Genomic DNA, 25972 nt, shown 5'->3' on the forward strand with positions numbered 1-25972 from the left:
AAGTGAGCAATAGGCTTGTCTAGAATGCAACACAATGCAATACAATAGCACAATCATAAATTTGTATTGTTGCAACAAAAATGTCTAAAACATAAAGCGTTCTGTTATTTATAAAAATGTATAAATTATTTTTGTACATCTGTGAAATACAGAAAAATAGATAATGAACAACTTAAACTATACAGAGTTGCTTGTTTTTTTCTGCGAACTTGGGTCATTTCTTTGAACTAAGCGCCTGATTTCGAAGGATTCTAAATTAGTTATTCTATTGGACAAGCTACTCGGATGGCGATCTGCCATTGGTTGTTTATTCTTTCAATCACATCGTGCGTGCGCAATTGTGGGAGGAGCAACTTGCCTAGCTGGAGAACGGTGCTGGGGTAAAAGTTTTCCCAAAGTTTGCGGCTGCGTCGTTTTACAGAAATACCAGCGGAAATACTTGTCTATTACAACAATAAAGCAGCCGTTTTGCTTTATTTTAAACGGGATAAATTACTTTTGCCAAATATTCGACGCGAAATAATTTTTAATAAGGTTCTGATGTTGTACCGAGTAGGACTGTTGTGACGTAATATGCTAACATGTCCTTTTCCCGAACAGATTGACCGGATATAGCTAACGACATTACCACTGTAACATCCAGTAACTTGACGCTGGCTAAAAGAAAAAAGTTTTGCCCTCTTCGGGTTCGCTCACTCCGTCTTCCCACCATCCATTCGTTGTTGATGCTAGAGCGGTGATGGAGAGGCAAGAGGTACCGCTACGGACGCCGCTGCGCTGTTAACCACTGAGAGAGAAAAGTGTGCGGACGGAGCGGCATGGAGACCGTGGAGCAGCTCGTCTCCTTCAACCACATCCAGGTCCAGCTGAACGGGGGCGCGCCTTGGGGGTTTACCCTCAAAGGAGGACTGGAGCACGGCGAGCCGCTCATCATCACTAAAGTAAGCTAACAGCACATAGAATGATTCTTCATCGTCTCTGCTAGGTTAACATTGCCACAGCATCTCATTTTAATTCGCTTTTTAAACAGGGTTGTTGCTGCAACGTCGCATAAATCGTGTTTTATCCTGCAGATGTATGTTACCATTTTCATCCATGCATTCCTGTTACTGGTAGTTGTTTTGATTTCAACTCTTTGGAAAAAAAAAATATATATATATATGGGAGAATTGCATAGCTTTGGCTTGTGTGTAGGCTTAACTAAAGGGTCACTCTTCTTCCTCATCATTAAGGAGTGCCAACAGTGCCAGTGTGATAAATAAATAAATAATTAAATGCTTTTTTTGCAGGTCATAAATTAAATAAGATTGAAAGAAAATACATTTGTTGAATTAATAAATGTTTTGAAATTTGTTATTTGAAATTTAAAATCATTAGGGAATTAGAGCATGATGTGTTAAAACACAGCAATAAAACAAAAATACTCAATGTTTATGCTTCTTGCAAATAAAATTAAATCATAAAAGTATGACATATTTTATTAGTTATATATGTACTAAATTATACACACGTTACACACGTGAGTAGTTATATGTCAGTTTATTTATTTATGGAATTATGGCACTTTGGCAACCTTCATAAAGGGGCTCTCTTCTCCAGCAGTTCCCATGGGAGTTCCCAGACAAAAGGGGACGTTGTGCTTGTCCAGGATACTTCTTTCAATTCAAGGCAAAAATGTCCAAGTGTTGATGGCTAAAACCACTTCATAGAAGGTAGAGTTTTGGGCAGGAATGATGTGGGGGGTGGGGTGTGGAATGGGGTTATGGGGTGTCTGTGAGATGTGGGAGTCCTGGAAATGAAAGATGTTGATTATCTGAGGGGGCATTCTTAGAATAGCTGGGTGCTTTACGCTAAACATATCGTTTTGCATTGTGGCCAAAGAGTTTGATTTTGGTTTCATCTGACCAGAGCACCTTCTTCCACATGTTTGGTGTGTCTCCCAGGTGGCTTGTGGCAAACTTTAAACGAGACTTTTTATGGATATCTTTGAGAAATAGCTTTCTTCTTGTCACTCTTCCATAAAGGCCAGATTTGTGCAGTGTACGACTGATTGTTGTCCTATGGACAGACTCTCCCACCTCAGCTGTAGATCTCTGCAGTTCATCCAGAGTGATCATGGACCTCTTGGCTGCATCTCTGATCAGTCTTCTCCTTGTTCGAGATGAAAGTTTAGAGGGACGGCCGGGTCTTGGTAGATTTGCAGTGGTCTGATACTCCTTCCATTTCAATATGATTGCTTGCACAGTGCTCCTTGGGATGTTTAAAGCTTGAGAAATCTTTTTGTATCCAAATCCAGCTTTAAACTTCTCCACAACAGTATCCCGGCCCTGCCTGGTGTGTTCCTTGGTCTTCATGATGCTCTCTGCGCTTTGAACAGAACCCTGAGACTATCACAGAGCAGGTGCATTAATACGGAGACTTGATTACACACAGGTGGATTCTATTTACCATCATCAGTCATTTGGGACAACATTGGATCATTCAGAGATCCTCACTGAACTTCTGGAGTGAGTTTGCTGCACTGAAAGTAAAGGGGCCGAATAATATTGCACGCCCCACTTTTCAGTTTTTTATTTGTTAAAGTTTGACACATCCAATAAATTTCATTCCACTTCACGATTATGTCCCACTTGTTGTTGATTATTCACAAAAAATTAGAATTTCATATCTTTATGTTTGAAGCCTGAAATGTGGCAAGAGGTTGAAAAGTTCAAGGAGGTCCAATACTTTCATAAGGCACTGTAGATAGAGCATTATGAACCACACAGCATGACAAATGGTGTAGTGTTTTAAAGCTGTAATGGGTGAGGGGGGTAGTTTAGAACTTTGCTGTGTCTTGACCCCATCTTGTGCGACAAGTAGAGGGGGCCGAAGTTTCCTCCTCATCTCTCGAAGCGGTTCAGTTACGCGGGCGTCGAGCCACTGGAAACAAGGAGCGTGTCTTTGGATTACAGAAAGTAATTATTAGTGTGTGCTCCATTGCATCCTCCACTTTGTTAAAGACTTGCAGCAGCAGCTGTGGTGGTGTTGGCGGTGTAAATGTTGGCCGGTGTACGTCTGGAATTCACCGAAACAGGGAATGGAAAAGCCTGGCTCAGTCATCTGGAAACACCCATGCACACATACTGAGTCACACACAGCAACACGGCCCGTGGGAAAATGCGACTAGGGGGGACTGTTAAAAGAGATAAAAATCAGACTTTGCTGCATGGCTGTTCTGTGTCCATGGGGGAAGACATCAGGTTCTGTGAGAGCCTATAGGGCTTTCCTCGTCTCACTAACAGTTCACCATGTTGTTATGGGCCGCTGCTGAATGCCGTCATGTTCCTAATTTCCCGGAAGGCAAAAATGAAATTTAGAAAAGCATAAGTGCGCAACCAGCATAGCTTATGGTTAACACATAATGTCACATACATTGCATCCTGCACCCTCCTCATCGAAGCAAACATGATTGGACTAGAGCCACAACATATTAACTCTGTGTTAAACCAAGGACGTATTTTAATACACGACACACATGTTGAAGGTAAAACAACTGATCTCGTTTGCCACCGGAAGCCGGAAGACCATCGAAGTGGCCACGTCAGAGTTCCCCCTGACTTGGAGAAGGCGACGCTTCTCACAAAGTTCGATACAACTGTAACATCGAGGGTTGTTAGAAATCAGGACTGAAATAACTGAATGACTGCTGCTTGTGAGGAGTAAAAAGAAAAAGGCTTTAATAGTTGTGTACCTAATACCCATTCTAACTTGATAAATGCGAATTTATCTTACTTGCTAATATCTGCCTTAATGAGCTTGACGTATATGGTCTTGTAATGCCAGGTACCTCGGCATGATTGGCTGCTCCAGGGCATGGTTGGACTACAGTTAGCTTAGAACAATGAGCATTTCTTTATTTTATTGGCAGACAGCAGACGGCGCTCATCCAGACGCAAACAAACACAACACTCGAGGGCGTATCGGCGAACCAACAGAGCCTTTTTAGACATGGAGACGGCCTTTGTTAGCAGATCTGGCCCTGATGTTTTGGTTTTTAATGCAGAATTGTGGCTTTGCTAAACTGCTGCCATGCATTGTTTGTGGAATACAAAAAGAGTTTAAAATTAGTTTAACAGTCAATAATCAAAAGTAATACTTAAACAGCGCGTTGTAAAGGTATTTATACCTGCTGACCTTTTCCACGTTAGAAGCAAACAGTTTCAGGTATTTGACTTAGAAATGTGTGCGATGGACACGATGCAGCTCATCATTGTGAAGTGGAAGGAAGATGTTCTCTAGGTTAGATGCTTTCATTACATTTCCAGGTGCAAATCTACAATCTGAAATTATTGTTCTTGGAAAATAGCTGAAGTTCAGTCAGACAGAATGGAGAGAATCATTAGGGCCCAGCATATTATTGCCATGCAGGACATTGCATGCATGGAACATGAAATATAATAATCTACCAAACATTGCATCCAAACAGTCCTTTTACATTGTCATGTTAGCTGTGGGTGGAGATATCGTGCACCTCTATTGAGCACCACTTTTCAAGTCCTTTAGTTCTGGACTTTGACTGGGCCATTCTGACACGTGAATAAGTTGTGAATTAAACCCGGCTCAGGCTACAATGATGTGGGTTACGTCCTCCACCCCCGTGTCAAGTTCTCTGCAGCTTCTACCAGGTTTCCAGGATTATCCATACATCTTTGCATGTCCAGCTGATGAAATCCCCGCAGCATGATGCTGCCACCACTGTGTGCAGTTTTTTTGTGCAGTGCGAGTTTTCTGCCTAACGTAGCATTTGGCACTTTTTATAACACGTCTTTTGTTATTGTGTTAATGACTCTCAGATGTAACAAGGTTATTTGTAATGGTATGTATATAGTCTGCTCTTGGTGCAGGTAAATAGGCTTTTCCTTATCATCCTGCGTGTTTCCCAAGCATTAAATGGGGAACCCTGTCTAGTCAAAGCTCTCTTGTGACGTTTCTGTTGAATTTGTCGACAATGCCAAGCAAATTTACAGCAAATTTGTTATTTTGTTAAAGTTGAAAACGAACAGAAATGTTTTGGGGGTTTGCTCTTTGGAGATATGCATCAGTTATAAAAAACAATATAAGACAAAAATACCTATTCAGACACAAATCTTTAAAGAAGACAAAACAAACAGACAACACAAGCCATCTTCAGGAGGCTACCAGGATTATGCGTTTACTGTCAAGCAAGTTGTAGTTCGTTGTAATGTCCAGTATTTGCAATATGGAAAGATTTTCCCATTCGGCCTTTCTTCACATTAGCACTTTTTAAAAACAGGTTTTTGTTCTCATGAGAGCTTGGTACAGCAGACCAGAGGCATCTCCATTCTTTCCCAGCTAATAGATAAAAAGTTCTCTTTATAAGATTAACCTGCAGATTTGTATCCTGTAAAAAAATAATATTCCATGTGTGTAAAAGTGTCTCCTAAGAGTGGATCTTTGCTTAAGTGGGTATGCCCACTTTTTAGGGGTGTGGTGGGGATGGGTGGTGCACGTGTGTGAGAGCCAGTTGCCCTCTCAGGATGTGTTGAGGACAGGCGCGCAAGGCGCTGCAGGGGGGGAGGGGCAGCTCCTGCAGCTTGAGACAGCAGAGGGATACAAGCCATTTGGTCAACATTCCTCCGGGAGCATAACTAATCTGTGTGCGCGTGTGTGTGTGCACACACACAACCCTCAGACCTAACCTAACTCCAAACCTCAGTCGATTAGACGTACGATGACACGGTGAGTTTGGGGTTTTGTCTGCTCAGTGAGTTACTCAGTCATTAGCTATGCTGATCGCTCAGCCGCTTAGTAAGCCTGTCAGCTTGTTAGTGTTCATGTTTTAGGTGACAAGCAATGACCTGAACTCGCTGTGAACATCACGAGGACATGGAAGACCGAAGTTTCTCTGTACATCCGTTTTGCTTGATAAAAATCAAACATTCTGAGCAGCAAAAAGGAAGTGTTGTGTTGTAGATAGGTATTTTCCCCTCTCTGGTGATATTAAACAGCTTTAACTGTCATGTTGATTAATTTAAAAAGAATTCCAGCATTTCTTATTTGACATTGGCTCCTTTCCCTTTCAATTGGTTTGGAATCAGTGCTTCCTGAATGCAACGTTCAGCAGCAGCAAAACAGCTGCAACGTTATTCCATAGGAAATTTGCTGGATCTTAGCCACTGATAGGCTCAGCTCACTGAATATGAATGTCTTCTTCCATACCTGGCATAAACATTCATCACAATATCTCATTTCAACATAATCTCCACATTGTCTTGCAAAACAACCTTTCAAGAGTCGCATCTTGAGACGGACATTTTCAAAATAGCTCCAGATGAGCCAGAATGAATGGAATACGTTGCTTACATCCTTGTTCAGGTCTTGCCATAAATATTGAAATGGATTTAGGCCTGGACTTTGACTGGACCATTCTAACACATGAACATGCTTTGATCTAAGCCGTTCTGAATGCCTGGCTGTATGTTTAGGATCGTTGTCCTGGTATTTCCCAGGACTGTCCTGTATTTAGCTCCATCTATCTTCACATCACCTCTGACCATCTTTTCTGTTCCTACAGAAGAATGAAACCCAGAGGCCTCTTGGCTGCTTCTCAGATCAGCAAACCTGTGGCTCAGGTGGTAGGAGTCTGTCCTGTGACCAGTGGGTTGCCAGTTCAAACCTCCGCTCCATCCGTCTCGGCCATTGTGTCCTTGGGCAAGACACGTCACCCTCCTTGCCTGCCGATGGTGTTCAGAGGGCCTAGTGGCGCTGATTGTATGGCAGCCTCACTTGAATGTGTGGATGACTGATTGTAGTATAAATTGATTTGGGGTCCTCGGACTAGATAAAGCGCTATAGAGGTACAGGCCATTTACAACCTTTCTCGCCGGCCGTCAGTTTAGTTGAATGGCCATGTCTTGGTGGGTTTACAATTGGACCATGCTCTGAGATGTTCAAAGCTTGGCATATATAATCTAACCCTGCGTTAAACCTCTCCACAACTTTATCTGCCTAAATCCCAATATAATTTATTAAAGTTTGTAATTGTTTTGTGTCAAATTTCTTATTTAATGTTTCTCTGGGAGTTAGATGGAATTTTTGAATTTAATTTTTGAATCGAATTAAATGGTTTTAGCTTTTCATTCCTAAGTCTAGTCTAGGCAGATGCAACCAGGTCTTGGTAGCTAAATGTGAGCACCTGAACACCGGTTTTATGCTCTTTATGATCTAGTTTTGCTTTACAACAGTCTAGAAGCTACAGTCATAACTGTCCATTTGGTAATCCACCATAGATGTCACTTTTTCCAGAAACTGGGCCTATGTCTTTTAACAAACCATATACAGTATAATGTCTCAGCAACTTGCACAAAATGGAGTAAAACAAAATCGTAAAAAAAGTCGTGGAGTTGACAGTCAACTTTCCTCACGGAGGGGTGCATTTTTTGCTTTGCTAATATTTTCATGCCAGGACTTTGCAACACTCAAACTAAAACTTTGAAAGCCCTTTTTCTAAAGCAGCCCCTCTCCAACAAACACTGACAAATAAACCCATATGTGGATAGATGGCACTGTTTAATGTCACATAAATACATGTGTGAAAGTGTGTTGATCTGTGGAAATACCCGAGTGGGAGTGTTGTGTGTGTTTACATACATACAGCAATGGAAGCTGTCAGTCCCTTGTGTTTCGGGGACATTTTTATGTGAATTTGTGTCTGCAGTCAGAATGTGGGCATGACGAGCTCCTCTGATTGTCGTGTTTAACTCCAGTAAAGCTGTCAGCTCACTTTCATTTGTGGTTTTATGATCTACTGAGCGCTCCCTTCTGATTTGTGTTAGGGACATATTTCTGTTTCTAACCGGGCTGTGGTTCTGAACTGTGAGGCGGCGTTCCCGTGGGACGCCGGAACGTCAGCGAATATGAGGAGCAGTCGTTGTTTGGATATTAGCGGTTTCACATTAGTGAAATATTTTCAACACCCGTTGTTAAGATGTTCTTTATGTGTACTTTCCCCAGCTGAGCTCTTTTAGACATGTTGAAGGGGGATCAGATTGTATGGGGCGTGTAACCCGCATTTTGTCCTCTTGTTATGAATGTGTTTAAATTTAATGACGAGGGGATTATGACTTAGAGGTAAATCTAAAATGCGCTGAATAGACGTGGGCCTGTGAGCCTCACAGTGGTAATAACACAAAATGAAAGAATATGTATAACATGCTCCTGTTGCTTGTATTTAAAACTGAGAAGCAGCAATTGTTGCACTGCTGCTGCTAATATGACATAATATATTGGGTATTATGGTTATATTAATGTTGCATATAACATGTTTATACAGGAGCATACATATGTAGAGATGGAGAACACAGGTGAGTGTTTGAAATCAGCAGTTTCATTTTGACAGTGATTTACACACAGCGAACGTTAAAGACATGTCGAAAAGTCAAGGATTAAAGTCTGCTTCAGTCACACGTGGTGAGATTTGTTTGAAGACGGCATCAGTTAAAGTCTCAGCAGATTTATTTTCAGTGGTGGAAGACTAAAACAAAACATGGGTTTAACCGAATGTAGATGTTTTAAAGTAAGCTTGCTTATTGTTCAGAATATTATCCCTGTTGTCCTTCCTGATGTTCACTCCTATGGAACATTTTCAGCCGACTCAGCTTTATGTTGATAGAGGTTATTATTTTGGATTACAGCAAATCGGTGAAAAACAATTATGCGGCCCGAAGCCTGAAAAATGCATTTTTAATCAAATGTTGCATTTTTTTCTTTATAATGACGTTTTTTACTTATTTGATCATTTTGGTGCTTTAAATTTGTGCCTGAAAGTCTTTGCTGTATAAATATAATGGGAAAAACAGCGATATTTTAAGTAAATGTCAAAAAACAGGAAAAATGAAGTTCAGTTTTAATTATGTATTTTAAATGAACACTGTTTCTTATTCTTTTTCAACCGGTTTTACATATATTCCCTTATTGTTGACAAACAGAAATCAAGAAGGCTTTACATTTCAAATTTGAATTATTGACTTCTTATCTCCACCTCTTAAGGCTCTTTCATAGGTGTGCAGCATGTTGCTGGAAGGTGGTTTCTACTTTCTGTCGGCATTCCTAGGCAGGAATGTGGCTGAATGATGAGCCATCTAGTGGGTTTTTTTTTTTTTCAACTTGTCACAATTTGGGGCTCCTATCTTTTTTACAGAAATGCAATGATTTCTATGTGTAGAAAAATCAAAACGTACATGTTTTGAAATGGATCGGAAATTTGAGGAACCAATGCCTTGCACGGTGATGTCCGTCTGAACTACCTGCTCTCCACAGAGAGAACCTGATGTTTGCGTGTTTGGAAAAATACTGATATCCGTCAGAACTGCCCTCATATGGTCAGGGTGTATATACACACTTTCTGATTGCCATTATTGACATACTGAATACAGATAGACTCAATATTTCGATGAACACCTCACTATACCAATTGCTGTTTTCAGCTACATGTGGTGGTTATGAATGCTTCACAGTCCCAGCACCAGTAGCGCAACATAAAGATGAAAGCCAACAAGGTCCTGTTCGTCCTGCACTAATCCAACCTTTTATGTTAAAGCTTTTCCGTCTTTTGTCTTAAATTAGGCAGATTGAATGCACGGCAGTTTAAAACTCGGCACTCAACATTTTGATCGGTTGTTGCTCTCAATTAGCCTGCCTGACTTAAGTGGTTCCTTTCTTTGGTCCAGCTAAGAGTTGGTGCTAAAACCGGGTCAGTATATCGGGGGTCAGTGCTTGTCACAGTGGGAACAGAGCAGCAGTGCTGTATAAAATAAAAACTGATTTGGTAGGAAACTTTCTAGGCAGGAACATTTGTGCTAGATGTGATGATGAAAACTCTTCCTGAGCTTCCCCTCTGAGTAGGGATGCCAGAGAGGTAATTTTGTACTGAGCTGCGGAAATCTTCGTGAACTGTGCAAAGATAAAAGCTTTGCAGTTTTAATGATGTATTACATTGTTACATCTGGAATATGGGCTTTGGTTCTGCATGTTTCCCAACACTTGATGTATTATGCTGAAGTTTTTGCCTTGAATCGCCCACTTGACAGTTTTTCTCATCGATCTGACAGTTGATTTCCTTTGAAGTGTTGAAATCCCGAACTCACCATCAAGCCAGCAGGATTCAGTGGCTTTAACGCAGGATAAACTGCCTAAATGACCGAGCCTCTGTGAATGTACTGATGAAACCCAGTCGCTGCAGGATTACGAAGCATCCTTAGTGGTACAAAAGAGCATTGTAGAGAAGGGTTTAGTTTAGTTTTTTCTTTGTTTGAGATCATTTTCTTAAGGTGTGGAGCTTTCCTCCAGAGTATCTCTGAAAACACAGAATTATTTTACCCAGATCAACATTTTCCACTCTACTCTTGTTGTTGACAGTCAGACAAATGCAGAAGTTTTCCAGAATAATGCTTTGGCATAAAGTTGTGGGTATACCTCCAACTTTCCTGCCCTGATTCTGTAAACAACCGTGTGTGTCTGCGTGTTTTTCTTTCCTTTTCCCTTCTGCATTCCTGGAAAGGTAGCCTCCAGTAGCAATCTGCTCAGTGGGGGTTAGATGAGGATGTCCTCAGAGAGAGATGCTATTGTCCTTACTGTGTGTTTGTGTGTGTGCTACCATGTCTTCTGCTTTTCTACCAAACCAAAAACATATGTCCTGTTGCAGAGGAGTACAGTACATGGCACGCTGATGATTGGAAAAAAAGTTGCATTTGGCATCCATAACAGGATGAAAAAATAAATTCTTGTCAAATTAAGTTTTCACTTTTCATTTTTGTTGCCAAATTATGTAAAATCCACAAGTCAAAGAAAATCAACCATTGTTAGCTTTTGAGTAAATTTCAGGCTGTATAAAGACATAAATTAGTTTAGATCTCATTTTATGGCAAATTCTTTTCAATAAAGTCATGAAAAGTTGTGCCATGAAACAACATGCAAACATGCCAAAATACTTATGAAGGACTTATTTTAGTTTTTTCAGCTTTGCTTGTTTTAGGGTGTTTTCACACTTGCCACTTTTGGTCCGCTTTAAACGGACCAGAGTTTGTTTCCCCCCTTGGTCCGGACCTTTTGTGCTGGTGTGAATACACTCAAGCGAACCCTGGTCCGGACCAAACAACCGGACCGAGACCCACTTTTTGAGGTGGTCTCGGTCCGCTTCCTAATGGTGCGGTTCGCTTATGGTCTGAATACAAACCGGTGCCGATCCGAACCAACTACAAAAAGCGTATGTCTCTCTGGACATAAAAAGCCACCGTAGCCGGTAGCAAAGGTGTGTGTTGTAAGGTAATCATACCTGACAAGCTGTGTGTTGCTTAGCAACGCTACTGGCTTGTTGTGGGACAAGGCACGTAGAGAACGTCGGCGTTCAGCACGCATTCTCTGACGGGGTTCCAACATTATAAATGGAACGTCTCAAAGTCTGTGTTGAATGAGCTGAACTTCACTCTCACAATAATATTGCAGCTGTAATAACGACACAAATATGCAGAACAGAGGTGCTGCACGCAGCACGTCTACAGATGTTTTCCTAAATTTCCGGGTCTGTGCTCTGTCCCGCCCCCGTCATTTCTGTCCAATGGGAACAATGATCGTCACCCGCGTGGCTTTGTTTACAAGTAATAGTTCACTGTGAAAACAAACCACACCAAATGAAAAAAATAAAATTCACTTTTGGTCCGGACCACACAGTCGAACCAAAGGACTTTCCTGGTGTGAATACACCCTTAGTTAATTGTATATGGAATTCAAAAACATCTTTAACACATTTCTAGTCTCCAATGAATCAAAAAGAGCAGTTTAACCAGTCGAGCATTGTCAAATAACACAGGTGGATGCTATTAACTTATCTGTATACAGTTTTCAAAAATTTAAACTATGGAGGAAAGACGAAGCAGCTGGTGACCAGAATTTACCTTTTTGGGCTGTGTATCAATCAGCACACGGAAATTCAAGAATCCAGTCTTTCTCCGATCAGTAAATGTGTAAAACTAAATGCTGCCAGGTCGCTATGGTAACAACACTCTTTGGTGTGGGCGCTGTGGGATGAAGGCTCACAGTTAGCTATTTTCAGTCTTATTGCGGTGTTTAAATGAAGTCACAAGAAACAGAAAAGCTGTAAGAAGTGTTTTAAAGGAAACTATATTTTCTAAGAGCAACACTATTAGCAGAGAACAGGAAGGCTAAACACATTACTCCAAATGAGCTTTTTGGTATAAAATGAGTTTTAAACCTTTTTGCTTTCAACCTCTGTTTGTTATGGGACATGTTGGATTTGGAAATGTTGGCAGCCATTTGGAAATCTCAGCGTTATAAATGGCTGCTGTTTGAATGATGCTAGGCCCGTTAACCGTGTCAATTTCTAGCCTAAGATGCTAAGGATGATTTACAATATAGGCTCCAAATCATTTCCCTGCTTAAAAATCATTAAACCCTGTTCTACAGCGACAGCTCTCACACAGGTGGCATAGCATCACTTCTGCTCCTAATATAAAAGATAACTAACCTCTATCAAAAATGCTTTTCTTCTAGAATCTCATGTTTTGGTTGTTAAAGAGAATCTCCTACAATCGGGATCGGCAGGTTGAGAACGTACTCAGAACCAAAAATCAGAATTAGTCACAAAATTCAGATTGGTGCACCTCTAGTTAACTCCTTAACAAATAATTCCAGTGAATGAACACAACAAAGGGGGAAAACAAAATCACTTGTTATATGATTAAACTAAGTTATTAAGGTTGCAGATTTAGCAATAAATAGTTAATTGCATTCTAAAATAAAGGGAATATTTTCTTCTCACTAAGCCAACACTGTCAGATTGCACAAATTCACCATATTGATTTATATGTGGCGAATAAAGTCAATAAAAATTAAACTGAAACTATATGTTTGAAAAAGCCTACAAATAAAGCACAACAATTTAAAAGAAACTTGAAAGGGTGGCATGGTTTTAAAATAATGAAATAATAATATTAATTCAGACTGAATAAATAAAAATGGGCAAACGAAACAATAAAAGGACTGGTCAGAAATGATCTGATAGTTTTCAAATGAAATGTTTTTCAGAACAATACCTGGCTGTAGGAAAACGCTGGTGTTAAAGTTGCAGACCTGTGTGTGTGTGTGTGTGTGTGTGTGTGTGTGTGGGATTGGAATGCATGTATCTCTGATCTGCAGAGCCTTCAGCTGTTTCTTCTAGGCTACGTCTGGAGCCTCACACAAACACACACTTTCCCCATAAATGAGGACCCACCCTAAGCCTGGCTTTTATATTCAAGTCCTAACCGACGCTAACCTACAGCCTCCCTTTTAAACTCAACGCCTAATTCTCAGGTAGTAATAATGTATCCACTTTGGCTTTCTTCATTTTTGTGACTGTTTTCGTCAAAATAGTCCAAATCAGGCATAAAACATTGTTAACACAGCAGAAAACCTAAAGAAAGATCGTAATTGATGTATATGTGTGTGATGTTGGTTTTGGAGGTGAAGATGTCCTGACCCAGTTCTGGTGCGTGTTTTGTTTTTGTCAGACACAGTGCATTTAACAAAAAAACACTCCTCTCTTTAGCCTCTAACATCTTGAGTGCCATGAAAAAAAAGTGTTCAGCACTGTAATTTGGTTTTGGGTTCTGCTGTTCTCCCAACTGCATTGCAGTAAAATGGGCTGCAATCATTTGTAAAATCGGAACAGTTAAAGTAAAGAAGCTGCCTGATTGTTCAGTATTATCTGGAAATCAACAAGTTGAAATGAGCTCCCCTGTTTTTTACCACAATAAAAGCTTAATAGGAGGGGTATAAATCATTGTTCACGGAGAGTTTCACATGACATTTACGTTGAGAGTATGTCCACCTCACACATTTCCTTGGCTGTGTGATGATATTAAAAAAACACAGTTTATGGGGGGCTGGTGCCTATGCCCAGTGTGTGAGAGGTGGGCTACATCCTGGACAGGTCCCCAGTCCATCACGGTGAAACACAAACCTGCAGGACAGACAACCACGCACACAAGCTCAGTCCCAGGGCAGTACAGAGCAGCCAGTTCCCAACACATGCTGCACCCAGTGAGAACTAAGGGTTCACCAGGAGAACATGCAAACTTTATACCAGGGGTCGCGTTAACCGAAAATGTTTCGTTTTCGACCAGTTTTTTTAAACGAAAAATCTGAAGGCCACCTGTCCTTTTGACAGATTGCAATTCACACCTCTGACCACTTGGTGGCGAGTTAGCAAAATAAATTTGCTGTTTCCTCCCACTTAAGCGAATGCTTGCTGGATCAGGAAACTCCTCATTCAGTGAGTCTAGCCAGCCTCTGATCACCTCAATTGGAGAAATGTTCCAAGTTTTCAAAGCTTTGGCTGGTGTGGCACTTGTAATTTCATCATTCTCTAGTGTGGCAGCAGAGAGCTGATTCAGCCCCCACAACAACATCAAAACAGCCACGAGAAGTCATCTGTCCAAGGCAAAGGTCTAAAATCTCACAAAAATCTCTGCAGCGATTCCACTCCAGACATTTAATTACCCACATACAAGTGCACAATTCAGATCCATGTGGACTAGGAGAAAGTTCTGAGACTGTGCTCTCAGGTCCCAGCACGTGATCTGTTCATATTTTAGGTGCAATTGTTTAATTGTTTTGTTTATATATAGTTACTGGGACCACAGTCAGTGTATGACGGGTAAAAATAGATTAGGACCGGATTTGTTTTTACCCTGTCAGTCAATGGACCGACAACGGAAAGTCCTCCGCAACCTCTGACAAATAAGCATTTATTACCACTTAAACACACACAAACGTACCGAAAACTGGTACCGTTGAGTACCGAAACTGATTCCCAGGTACCGGGCATTGGTACAGTATTGGTTCAAATGTGAAAAGTACCCATCCCTACTGGAGAATGTCGATTCTCACCTTAAATCTGTGATTTCCCAAAACCATCCAGGAACATTTCTAAATCCTGGATGTCCAATTACAGACAGTGGTTGAAAGCTAGAAGTCAGTGGTCCCCAACCGTGGTCCTCACAGCCCAATGTCCTGCAGGTTTTAAATGGAAAGACCTTGAGCAGTGTCGCAGTGTCAGTGGGTGCAATATTGCACTTGCAAAGGACTGCTTGGATGCAGTAATTGGTAGGTTATCATGTTTCAAGTGCCATACATTCACACCCTGCATATGGATGACATGTTTGGGCAAATAGATGGATTCTAGTTACCTTCTTTCCAATGCCTGATGTAAGTTTTTAGTGACCAGGACGCTAAAGTTAAAGGAAAGGAAGCAGCAAAATGTGGGTTAATCATAATCAAAATCCCCATTGTAATTTTGAGCAATTGAATAATCGCAGGTGTATATTTTCCTCATATCATGCTGCCATGATAAACAGAGCAACTTTACTGCATTACATTCCTACTGGAGTGGGCTCCAGATCAATTCGCTCATTCACCAAATAGATTAAATATTCCTCAGTATGGGTGGGAATTGACATATTGCAGCAGAGGATTCCTTTTAGCGTCTGGAAAAGTTGCAGTTGACTAACTACAAAAATAGGAAATGGCAAAGAAGCAAGAAACCTGCTGAAGTCTAGCTCTACCAACTCTTTGGTAACTAGTGTCCTTTTGAATAGCTTTTTACCTCCACGTCTTCCTTGGACTTGATTTTTAGGCACCTCCCTGGTAATGGGAATAACGTTAAGTCTTCTTCCCACAGTAATAACTTTGACACCAGAGAGTGTTGTTGCCAGCTTGACCTGTTTTAGTTTTTTTCAGTTTCTGATTCGCAGGGCCGGTTGGGTGGAAAATCGGCAGATTCCGGTCCAGTCGATTTCTCGTGTTTCTGTACCTATTAGTCATTTTTCTTAATGCTGTTTATTTTACCATCTGACACACTTAGCCCTCCAGGATTGTTGCCAGCAAACGGGAAAGCCTCACCTAATTTTAAGTTGGTTTTTTTAGGTCATCATGGTCATTTTTCTTACTTCTGATCCGAACTTGAGCTTGGTTTTAGCTCTTCCTCTTCCTGCCAGCGGCTGCATTGCAGCTGTTTTATTCAGCCCTCCGACATTAGAAGATGTTTCTATGCTTTTATGATGACTTAAGGAGGCCTTTTACAGACCTGATTAGTGTACAGTTCTATGCATCTGTGTTTACATTCATAGTTTATTGTAAATTAGTTTTGCCACAGACCAAAGAAAATGCTGTACCATGCAGGCATACCTCCAAACACATTCCACTACACAGTGTGGTCCAGGCCCGTGGCTAACCCAGCGAGCAAACTAAAGATGAGGCTTAAACTGACACGACAGACTGCTTGTGGATTACATCCTGTCATGTTTCCATCCCTCCCTTCTGTGCGTGCTGTATGGCGTCTGATGGAAACTTTCTCGCTTCTCTCCTTGTTTCTCCAAAGGCAGGGTTCTCAGTGAAGGCCGGGTCGGAATCTGTGAGTCAGAACCGCTCTTTTTGTTAGAACCAAGACCCCTGGATCTCTTGAGTTGCTTAAACAAAAACACACAGAGAGCAGGAAGAATTCAAGGGTTCAACTCGAATTCAGGCCAAGAAAAGCTATTTTTGCAATGTGTCTTGCTGTCTTTTCTCAAACAGACCTGTATGCACAGTCATATCTGTCTGCAATAAAGCATCTAAGAGCTTTCATAGAAATCTGCATCCACACGGAATGAGAGGTCTGTTTTTGATACAGGTTGATGTAAGATTAAAATGCAGGAAAGATGGATTCACTTGGAACAAGAGGAGAAAGGACTGTAAGCAAACAAGCATGGATTACACAGGCTAAAACAATTAAGAATGAGAAAAGAATGAAGCGATTCTATTGCATTAAAAAAGAAAGTGGGAAAGAAACTGATTTATGCTAAAAAAGTGGGTTGGCGTCTCTTTCAGCCCAAAATTATTTCTACATACCTCTGTTAATAGATATATTTTTTTTAAAATAATTTTTTATTCTTTCTCTTAGTCCGTCATGACTTACCTTCATAACAACAGATTTCTTGTCACCTAACTACTTTTCTCAGCAATGGATAAAATATATCTTTTAGATGAGGCTTTAAACTGGAAACAGAATTCAACATAACATACAGTCATAGTCAAAATAAGATAGACCCTCATTTAATTCTAAGCCATAGTAGTTGTGTCATTCATGACATTATTTATCCATCTGGACATGATGAAAATACATTATGGTCCTCAGTGGCCGTTATAATTTGGTACGTCTGACTTTAGATGAACAAAGATACGCGCTATTTTACACTGTATCGCTATGGTAACAGAAACCAAACGAAACTCATTGATCGCACAAAGTTTGAATTGGAGCAAACCGCTCAACTGTCGGCTATACTGGCAGGAAACAAGTGGAGATGTTGGGCCACGATTTGTAGTTGTGGATTTATTGCCAACTTTGGCAAAAACAAGCAACCTATGAATGGGAACACCATATAACAGCTTTCACAAGCATGGTGGTAGAGGAATAATCATTAGAGCTGGTTTGACCGATGGTAAGTTGAAGATTAACCAAAGTATTCTGGAGTTAAAATATGAGGCCATCTGGCAGACAACTAAAACACAGCTGAAACCGCATCAACCAGCAGGACCAGGATTGAAATGAGTGCAGGCCCATTTACCACTTCCACATCTTCTACTTACGATTTAAAGTTATTTTTTGTAATATAGCTATGTTCTAGTTTATGGGAATGGGGTTTTATGACTCCAGTAAATAATATTAATTAGAAGAGAGGTCACGTAGAGGTTTGATCAGGGGACACAGTCTGTCTCATTTCATAGAGGTCAACTGGACCATGAAAATCAGCACCAAAACAAATTTAAATAAGGTGCAATGCAGAGTTAGCTGGTTAAACTACAGTATCACATTTACATTAGGATGAAGATGTTGTAGCAAGTTGTAAGGCTAATGCTGCATTTAGTTTACCTTGGCCAGTCAGGACCTTGGATCTGGAAGTAAAGACAAACCCAAGCTGAGCCTGTTGTAGCTGCTGGTAGGAAAACCAGTGTGATTTGCTTCAATCTGTTTTATGCATATGGACTTTTCTTAACACGTTTGCATGTAGAGATTGTACTGTACTATGTGCACTGATTGGTAAACTCTTAGAAGTGCAAATAAACACTTTTCTGCAACTGTTGAATTTGATACTGGAGATGATTGAGGCATGAAAATAAAGATACAACCTTGCTCACATGAAGCCATACCAGCAGATCATGAAGAAGAGCAGTAGGTCATGAAGTGCACATTATGAAGTTAATATTTCACTCATTCTAAAATGGTGTTTAGTGTGTGGGTGTGTGTGTGTGTGTTGGGGGGTGGGAAGATGTGAAGAAAGATAAAAGGGGGATACTTTCATGCAGATCTTTTTAAAGACACTGATGGATCGATCCTGCTCCCAACAGGCCGCCGACCTTTTAACCCCTGCTGTTGTCAACGTTGATCACCAAATCTAATGGCTTCAATAATCCACCAGAAACACACAGCTGGGGGCCATTTATGGGTGTGTGCTAAGCGCTTGGGTGGACAGGCCAAAGTCCAACACACACCATCCCAAAATGTCAGGGCTGGTAGATGCATGTCGGTGAAGTTAAGACTGGCTGGCAAACAGTGTCAGCGCTGTAAGCACTGCACAGGCTTCGTTTGTCTGAAAGTACGTTCAGCTCTCCAAACCTATCCGGAGAGATATTGAAAGAGCTCCAGAGTATCAGTGATATTTTGGTAAAACTTTTGCTCTAAAATCTGCCACAGCCTCACTTCAGTACCATGTAATATAGATGTTCCAATCAGGATTTTATTGTCCCCGGTAGCTAAGCCATTTAAGAATAGGTGTTGGCAGATACAAGTTCTAGCCTGATACTGTATTAAAATTGGTCCCTTGGATTTGTAGTTTTAGCATGTTTTATTTGGTCTATATTAGTGTGAATTGCGTTCCACCAAACTCGGTCGTCAGTTATGCTGCATTATTCATTTCTCTTCTCAGTAACGGATACTTTTCTCATAATTGAAGTTTCTTCAGGTCAGCCTCAAGTTATTTCTGGAACACTGGCAATGTTTTCATCTGTACCATTTTGCAGGTGGTGCTCATTTTCAATTTTTTTGCTCACTTTTGCGGTTTAGATCCATTTCATACCTGTTTTTCCGCTACAAAAAGCAGCCATCTACCACAGGATGTTTAATGCTGTCCCAATTAATCATGTGTGGACAAAACTCCCAGAAAAAGTGGTTATCCTGATTCATTAACCGAGCGCTGCTCTCCACGCACCTCTTCTGAGTACAGCTGATCACATGACACAGAGGGAAAGGAAGCTGCAGCCACAAACACAGTCTCTCTTTCACCATAAAAGCCATTAACTGGGTGAAAGATTCCCAGACCTGTTTGATCAACAAAATGAAATGTGTGGCCTGTAATAGTTTTTGCAACCCCTCGCAAATGTTTACGGGTTGTTATTGTTAGAAACTGGCCACACAAAATGTAGCTCCGCTGCTTGTTGGAGATGCAGCTGCTACATTTACAGACAGCATACCAATAAGAGATACTAGTAGCTGACTTTTATGATAAACCCTTAAATCAATCATTTAAAAATATCATGATTGGAACCCCAGAAAATACCTGGCCTGGATTGGGTCATCTCTACTGCGTACCATTTTAAAGATTTGGATCTTTGGCAACCTAATGGGTTCAATGTATTTAACTAGAAAGGCTTACATGTTTTGTAAATAGTAAAACTTTTAATGGCAAATATAATTCTGTATATGTGTTTTGAAAGCACTCTGAACATGCCAAACATGAGAGCGCACACTTCATCAATTATATTGATGAGCCAAATTCTTTCTTTCTGTCTGTGATTGTCAGGTTAGATGTCACAGTTTAGTTTGAGTGTCAGGCTTTTGTGGGATAAGAAGAAGTCACCGTAGAGGGGGTGATGTAGTGGTGGATTATGGGAGTTCAGAGGTGTGCTGGGATCTAAATAACAGGTTAGTGTTTCGTCAGGGTCGGGGGTTAGTGCGGCGCTGCTGTGTGTCTCTCCAGGGCGCTGTGGCTGATGGAGCTTTGATGTGGCTCACAGGAGACGTGTAACGAGGGGCTTATTTGAACAGATTACGTTTGACTCTGATGGCATTAGAGGAGCTTAAGGAGGTAAGAACATCTTTGGTGCAAAGCTGTGGGCTTTCAGCACTGGATTTTTCCTGAAAGCACTTGTCAGTCAGACATCGTAGGTAAAACACAACTTCTGTTTTAAACTTTTTTTTTTCCATCTTTTCATCCTTTGTGCTGTTGAAACTCTTTTATATCTGCATAAAGAGTATTTAACTATGTTTTCTCTTCATTTAGATTATTTTAATCTGTTTCACTAGTAGATGTATTAGTTTCCAAAATGTTGAAAGATGGCAATCCATTCTTTAATAAGCTGCGTGAGGGATCCCTATCTGTTTATTTTACATCCAGTATTTGGCAGCCATACTTGTGTACATTAATGTATCTGTGGAGTCTGTGTGAGTTTGTTTTTTACGCAAAGTGTGGGCGACATCTTCTTTGGAAATTATAATATTTAGTCTCATCTCTGCAGTGCAGCTTATTAAAATATACAGTCGAAGGAACCCACCAGAAAGTGACTCCAGCAAATTTTAAATAGTCTCCAAACCAGTTCTGCATTGAAAATAAACAGAAGGAGCTGCTTCTGCAGTTCAGATATATGTCAGGTTGGTGCAGCTGTGAAGGAATGCTTAACACTGCTTTCTTTAATGTCCAGTGGACACATCTGCTCATGGCTGTAAGGGTATCTAGCAAAGTTCCATATAGGTCCATATTACCCGTCCCTATCGACAAATGATTTAGGTTTTATAATCGTAAATCATGTCCCAGTGTCAATCTGTGTTAATTAAGGTGAAGTATTTGTCTATAATGTGTCTTTATCCTTCTTTGTTTAATAGCAGACTTGCTTACCAAACTCTTTAAGTACAACAGAATGATTAAAACCAATGAATTGTTATATGACTGACTTCTCAGTAGCTCTAGAAAAATTTAAAGTGCTTCAAATAAACAACTGTCTTCCTCTTGGTAATTGGGCTGCGACTAATCAACGTATATATCTTTATCTGTCAACGATTAGTCGACCAATAATCCAGCTGCTTTCTGTTGACGCTCCATCTAATCTCGTTTTAGGCACCTTCACAAGTCTACAAGTGTGCAGTCCTCTACATTCCCATATACATTCTAAAAATCAGATTTCAGAAGATTCTACCATTTAAAAAAAAAAAATCAAACAACCACAAATGGATCACTTTGTCCTTTCATATTTTACAAGCTGATCCACAGAGATCATAGGGTTTGTGCGCTTTGGTTGCGGAACCAAAGAGGCGTGTACATTGGATTTCCCCTAAAGGAAACCGCACACACAGCTCTGAACTTCATGTCTTAATATGCTGGCAGGCAATCCAAATGCATTTAGCTCTCTCAATACGAGCAACATTGTTCTGTGTCATTATTGACCTCATCAGATTGTTCTGGTCAACGTCTCCCAAAATCTGGCAAACACAGGAGGATGATACGATGTCTTTTTTTTATACCACATCAAACTTGTTCCATAATCCCATAGTTCATAATAGTTAATGACTACCTCCCTAGGTGGATCAGGGGCTTAATATTGGTGGGTTGAGTTCAGCCCGTTGTTCTGTGTTGGAATCATCTAGTTGAACAGAAGGAGTAAAGAAGACGACTTGTGAAACAGGAATTTGAAAATACTTTTTTTTTTCTTCTTGGATCAATTTTAGTTAGTAATTTCTCTGACGCTGTTTAACTTTTCCTCTAGGCTTTTAACGTATTCAGCAGGTGCTGCACATTTCAGTCCTTCCACCATTTTGTACTTTTAAATGTTTTTGCCATTTAATACCCTGTTTAGTGACCCGACTTTGGTTAAAAAAAAAGACTGAAAAAGCTACCACCAACTGATATTATTTGCTTCCCATCTTGGGGGCATTTCATTGAATTGGTAAACAGGGAAATTTATCCAGAGCCGACTTCAGCAGATACCAGGCTGGCAGAACAAATTACAGTAAAGTTGCTCTCATTTATCCTTTTGAGGCTTTAACATCGTCTGTTACGGAACATTCTGGATTTGGGAATGTTGGCAGTATTTTGGAAACCAAGTTAAGTGTACCCATTCTTCAGGGGAATACCCTCAGGGACTATGGTTTACAGTTACTATGGCTAATCATGTTAACCTCTAATACAAGATGTTAAACTCAGTTTAAAATGTCAGTTGTCATGATCATTTTGTCTTTGTTTTAAATAGTTAAAATTCCAATTTCACAACCACTGCTCTTCCACACACACTGTGTGACGTCGCCTCTGCTCCTTATTCAAATAATGAAAGATGCTTGCAACAGGAAGGTTAGGAACAAATATTGTGAATGCTGTTAACAGCAGTCCTTGGTTTGTACAGCTCAAAGCTTTTAGATCGGAAATCAGCCATGAATCTTAGATTGGTTCATCTCTATTGTGAGCCTGTCCTGGTTCTGTATCATAAGAATTTGACCAGCTCATCCAGTCCATACTTTGCTGGTTTTTCTTTATATATATATATAAAGAGGAGCTCTATATATATATAGAGCTCCTCACCCTATCTCTAAGGGAGTGCCCGGCCACCCTACGGAGGAAGCTCATTTCAGCCGCTTGTATCCGGGATCTCGTTCTTTCGGTCATGACCCAAAGTTCATGGCCATAGGTGAGGGTAGGAACGTAGAGCGACTGGTAAATCGAGAGCTTCGCTTTTTGGCTCAGCTCTCTCTTCAGCACAACGGACCAGCACAGTGCCCCCATTACTGCGGCAGCCGCACCGATCCGTCTGTCGATCTCCTGCTCCATTCTTCCCTCACTCGTGAACAAGACCCCGAGATACTTAAACTCCTCCACTTGAGGCAGGAACTCCCCTCCAACCTGAAGTGGACAAACCACCCTTTTCCGGTTGAGAACCATGGCCTCTGACTTGGAGGAGCTGATCTTCATCCCAGCTGCTTCACACTCAGCTGCGAACCGCTACAACGCAAGCTGTAGGTCTTGGCTAGAGGAGGCCAGCAGGACCACGTCATTTGCAAAAAGAAGAGACGAAATCCACTGGTCCCCAAACCAGACACCCTCCAGCCCTTGGCTGCGTCTAGAAATCCTGTCCATAAAAGTTATGAACAGGACGGGTGACAAAGGGCAGCCCTGCCGGAGTCCAACATGCACCGGGAACAGGTCTGACATAGTGCCGGCAATACGGACCAAACTCCTGCTACGCTCGTACAGGGACCGGATGGCCCCTAATAAAGGGCCCCCGATTCCATACTCCTGGGGCACCCCTCACAGGGCATCACGATGGACACAGTCGAATGCCTTCTTCAGGTCCACAAAACACATGTGAACCGGTTAGGCAAACTCCCATGAACCCTTGAGTACCTTGTAGAGGGTATAGAGCTGGTCCAGTGTTCCACGGCCGGGACGAAAACCACACTGCTCCTCCTGAAGCCGAGGTTCGACTATCGGCCGGACTCTTCTCTCCAATACCCTGGCGTAGGCCTTACCAGGGAGGGTGAGGAGTGTGATACCCCTGTAGTTGGAACACACCCTCCTTCTTATGAAGGGGGACCTCCACCCCAGTCTGCCAGTCCAGAGGCACTGTCCCTGACCGCCACGCAATGTTGAAGAGGCGTGTTAACCATGTTAGCCCCACAACATCCAGAGATTTGATGTACTCAGGGCGGATCTCATCCACCCCCGAAGCCTTGCCACTGCGGAGTCAACTGATCGAACATTTACAGGTCCTTCTCAAAATATTAGTATATTGTGATAAAGTTCATTATTTTCCATAATGTAATGATGAAAATTTAACATTCATATATTTTAGATTCATTGCACACTAACTGAAATATTTCAGGTCTTTTATTGTCTTAATACGGATGATTTTGGCATACAGCTCATGAAAACCCAAAATTCCTATCTCACAAAATTAGCATATTTCATCCGACCAATAAAATAAAAGTGTTTTTAATACAAAAAACGTCAACCTTCAAATAATCATGTACAGTTATGCACTCAATACTTGGTCGGGAATCCTTTGGCAGAAATGACTGCTTCAGTGCGGCGTGGCATGGAGGCAATCAGCCTGTAGCACTGCTGAGGTCTTATGGAGGCCCAGGATGCTTCGATAGCGGCCTTTAGCTCATCCAGAGTGTTGGGTCTTGAGTCTCTCAACGTTCTCTTCACAATATCCCACAGATTCTCTATGGGGTTCAGGTCAGGAGAGTTGGCAGGCCAATTGAGCACAGTGATACCATGGTCAGTAAACCATTTACCAGTGGTTTTGGCACTGTGAGCAGGTGCCAGGTCGTGCTGAAAAATGAAATCTTCATCTCCATAAAGCTTTTCAGCAGATGGAAGCATGAAGTGCTCCAAAATCTCCTGATAGCTAGCTGCATTGACCCTGCCCTTGATAAAACACAGTGGACCAACACCAGCAGCTGTCACGGCACCCCAGACCATCACTGACTGTGGGTACTTGACACTGGACTTCTGGCATTTTGGCATTTCCTTCTCCCCAGTCTTCCTCCAGACTCTGGCACCTTGATTTCAGAATGACATGCAGAATTTGCTTTCATCTGAAAAAAGTACTTTGGACCACTGAGCAACAGTCCAGTGCTGCTTCTCTGTAGCCCAGGTCAGGCAATTCTGCCGCTGTTTCTGGTTCAAAAGTGGCTTGACCTGGGGAATGCGGCACCTGTAGCCCATTTCCTGCACACGCATGTGCACGGTGGCTCTGGATGTTTCTACTCCAGACTCAGTCCACTGCTTCCCCAGGTCCGCCAAGGTCTGGAATCGGCCCTTCTCCACAATCTTCCTCAGGGTCCGGTCACCTCTTCTCGTTGTGCAGCGTTTTCTGCCACACTTTTTCCTTCCCACAGACTTCCCACTGAGGTGCCTTGATACAGCACTCTGGGAACAGCCTATTCGTTCAGAAATTTCTTTCTGTGTCTTACCCTCTTGCTTCAGGGTGTCAATAGTGGCCTTCTGGACAGCAGTCAGGTCGGCAGTCTTACCCATGATTGGGGTTTTGAGTGATGAACCAGGCTGGGAGTTTTAAAGGCCTCAGGAATCTTTTGCAGGTGTTTAGAGTTAACTCGTTGATTCAGATGATTAGGTTCATAACTCGTTTAGAGACCCTTTTAATGATATGCTAATTTTGTGAGATAGGAATTTTGGGTTTTCATGAGCTTTATGCCAAAATCATCCGTATTAAGACAATAAAAGACCTGAAATATTTCAGTTAGTGTGCAATGAATCTAAAATATATAAATTTTCATAATTACATTATGGAAAATAATGAACTTTATCACAATATGCTAATATTTTGAGAAGGATCTGTATTCAGATGCTGGTGTTCCTCCATGTGACTGAGCTCATAGCATCTTTCTGTGGTTTCCAGACTGCTTGTAGAAGGTCAGAAAATAATCATTGATTTTTAAGTCATTGATTTTTAAGTCAGTGTTGGGATTTTTTGCTCTAGTCTGTTCTCCTTTTGCTAGTTACGTTTTCTTCATGTTCTTCATTTTCCACTTCACTTATTTCACCCTTTTCCTGTTCCCCTCCTCTGTCACTCTGCCATTGAATTTGATCCAACTGTGTCAGTGACCCGAGGTCTCCGCTCGCCTACGAGGGCCCATTGCTGAAATCGCATCCCTAAAGAGGGCTTATACGTCTAGGGCATCATTGTCTCGTTTGCTCCCTTCGGCGTTTCTATGGAAAGGCCATTTAAAGACAGTTGCAACACCAGGGATCAATGAAGCTCAACGGCAGCATACATGCAGACATGCACACAGATCTGACTGCTGGTGCTTTCATTGCAAGCGTGGGAGCTTTCTTTCCTTTTTCCATCTCGACGGCTCCCCTCCTCC

General features: G+C 41.4%; 1 protein-coding gene across 3 annotated transcripts in view; it reads left to right on the plus strand.

Annotated features, from left to right (window-relative positions):
- The first annotated feature begins 413 nt into the window (after positions 1-413).
- Positions 414-25972, plus strand: part of shroom4 (shroom family member 4) — an 89096-nt gene continuing 63537 nt past the window's right edge. For all 3 annotated transcript variants that reach the window (XM_047386012.1, XM_047386014.1, XM_047386016.1), the window contains exon 1: positions 414-941. In XM_047386012.1, coding sequence (XP_047241968.1) covers positions 819-941 — 123 coding nt within the window. In that variant the 5' untranslated portion in view covers positions 414-818. The remainder of the gene's footprint in view (positions 942-25972) is intronic.

The sequence above is a fragment of the Girardinichthys multiradiatus genome, chromosome 14 (genome assembly GCF_021462225.1).
Source record: "Girardinichthys multiradiatus isolate DD_20200921_A chromosome 14, DD_fGirMul_XY1, whole genome shotgun sequence".
Taxonomy (NCBI): Eukaryota; Metazoa; Chordata; class Actinopteri; order Cyprinodontiformes; family Goodeidae; genus Girardinichthys; species Girardinichthys multiradiatus.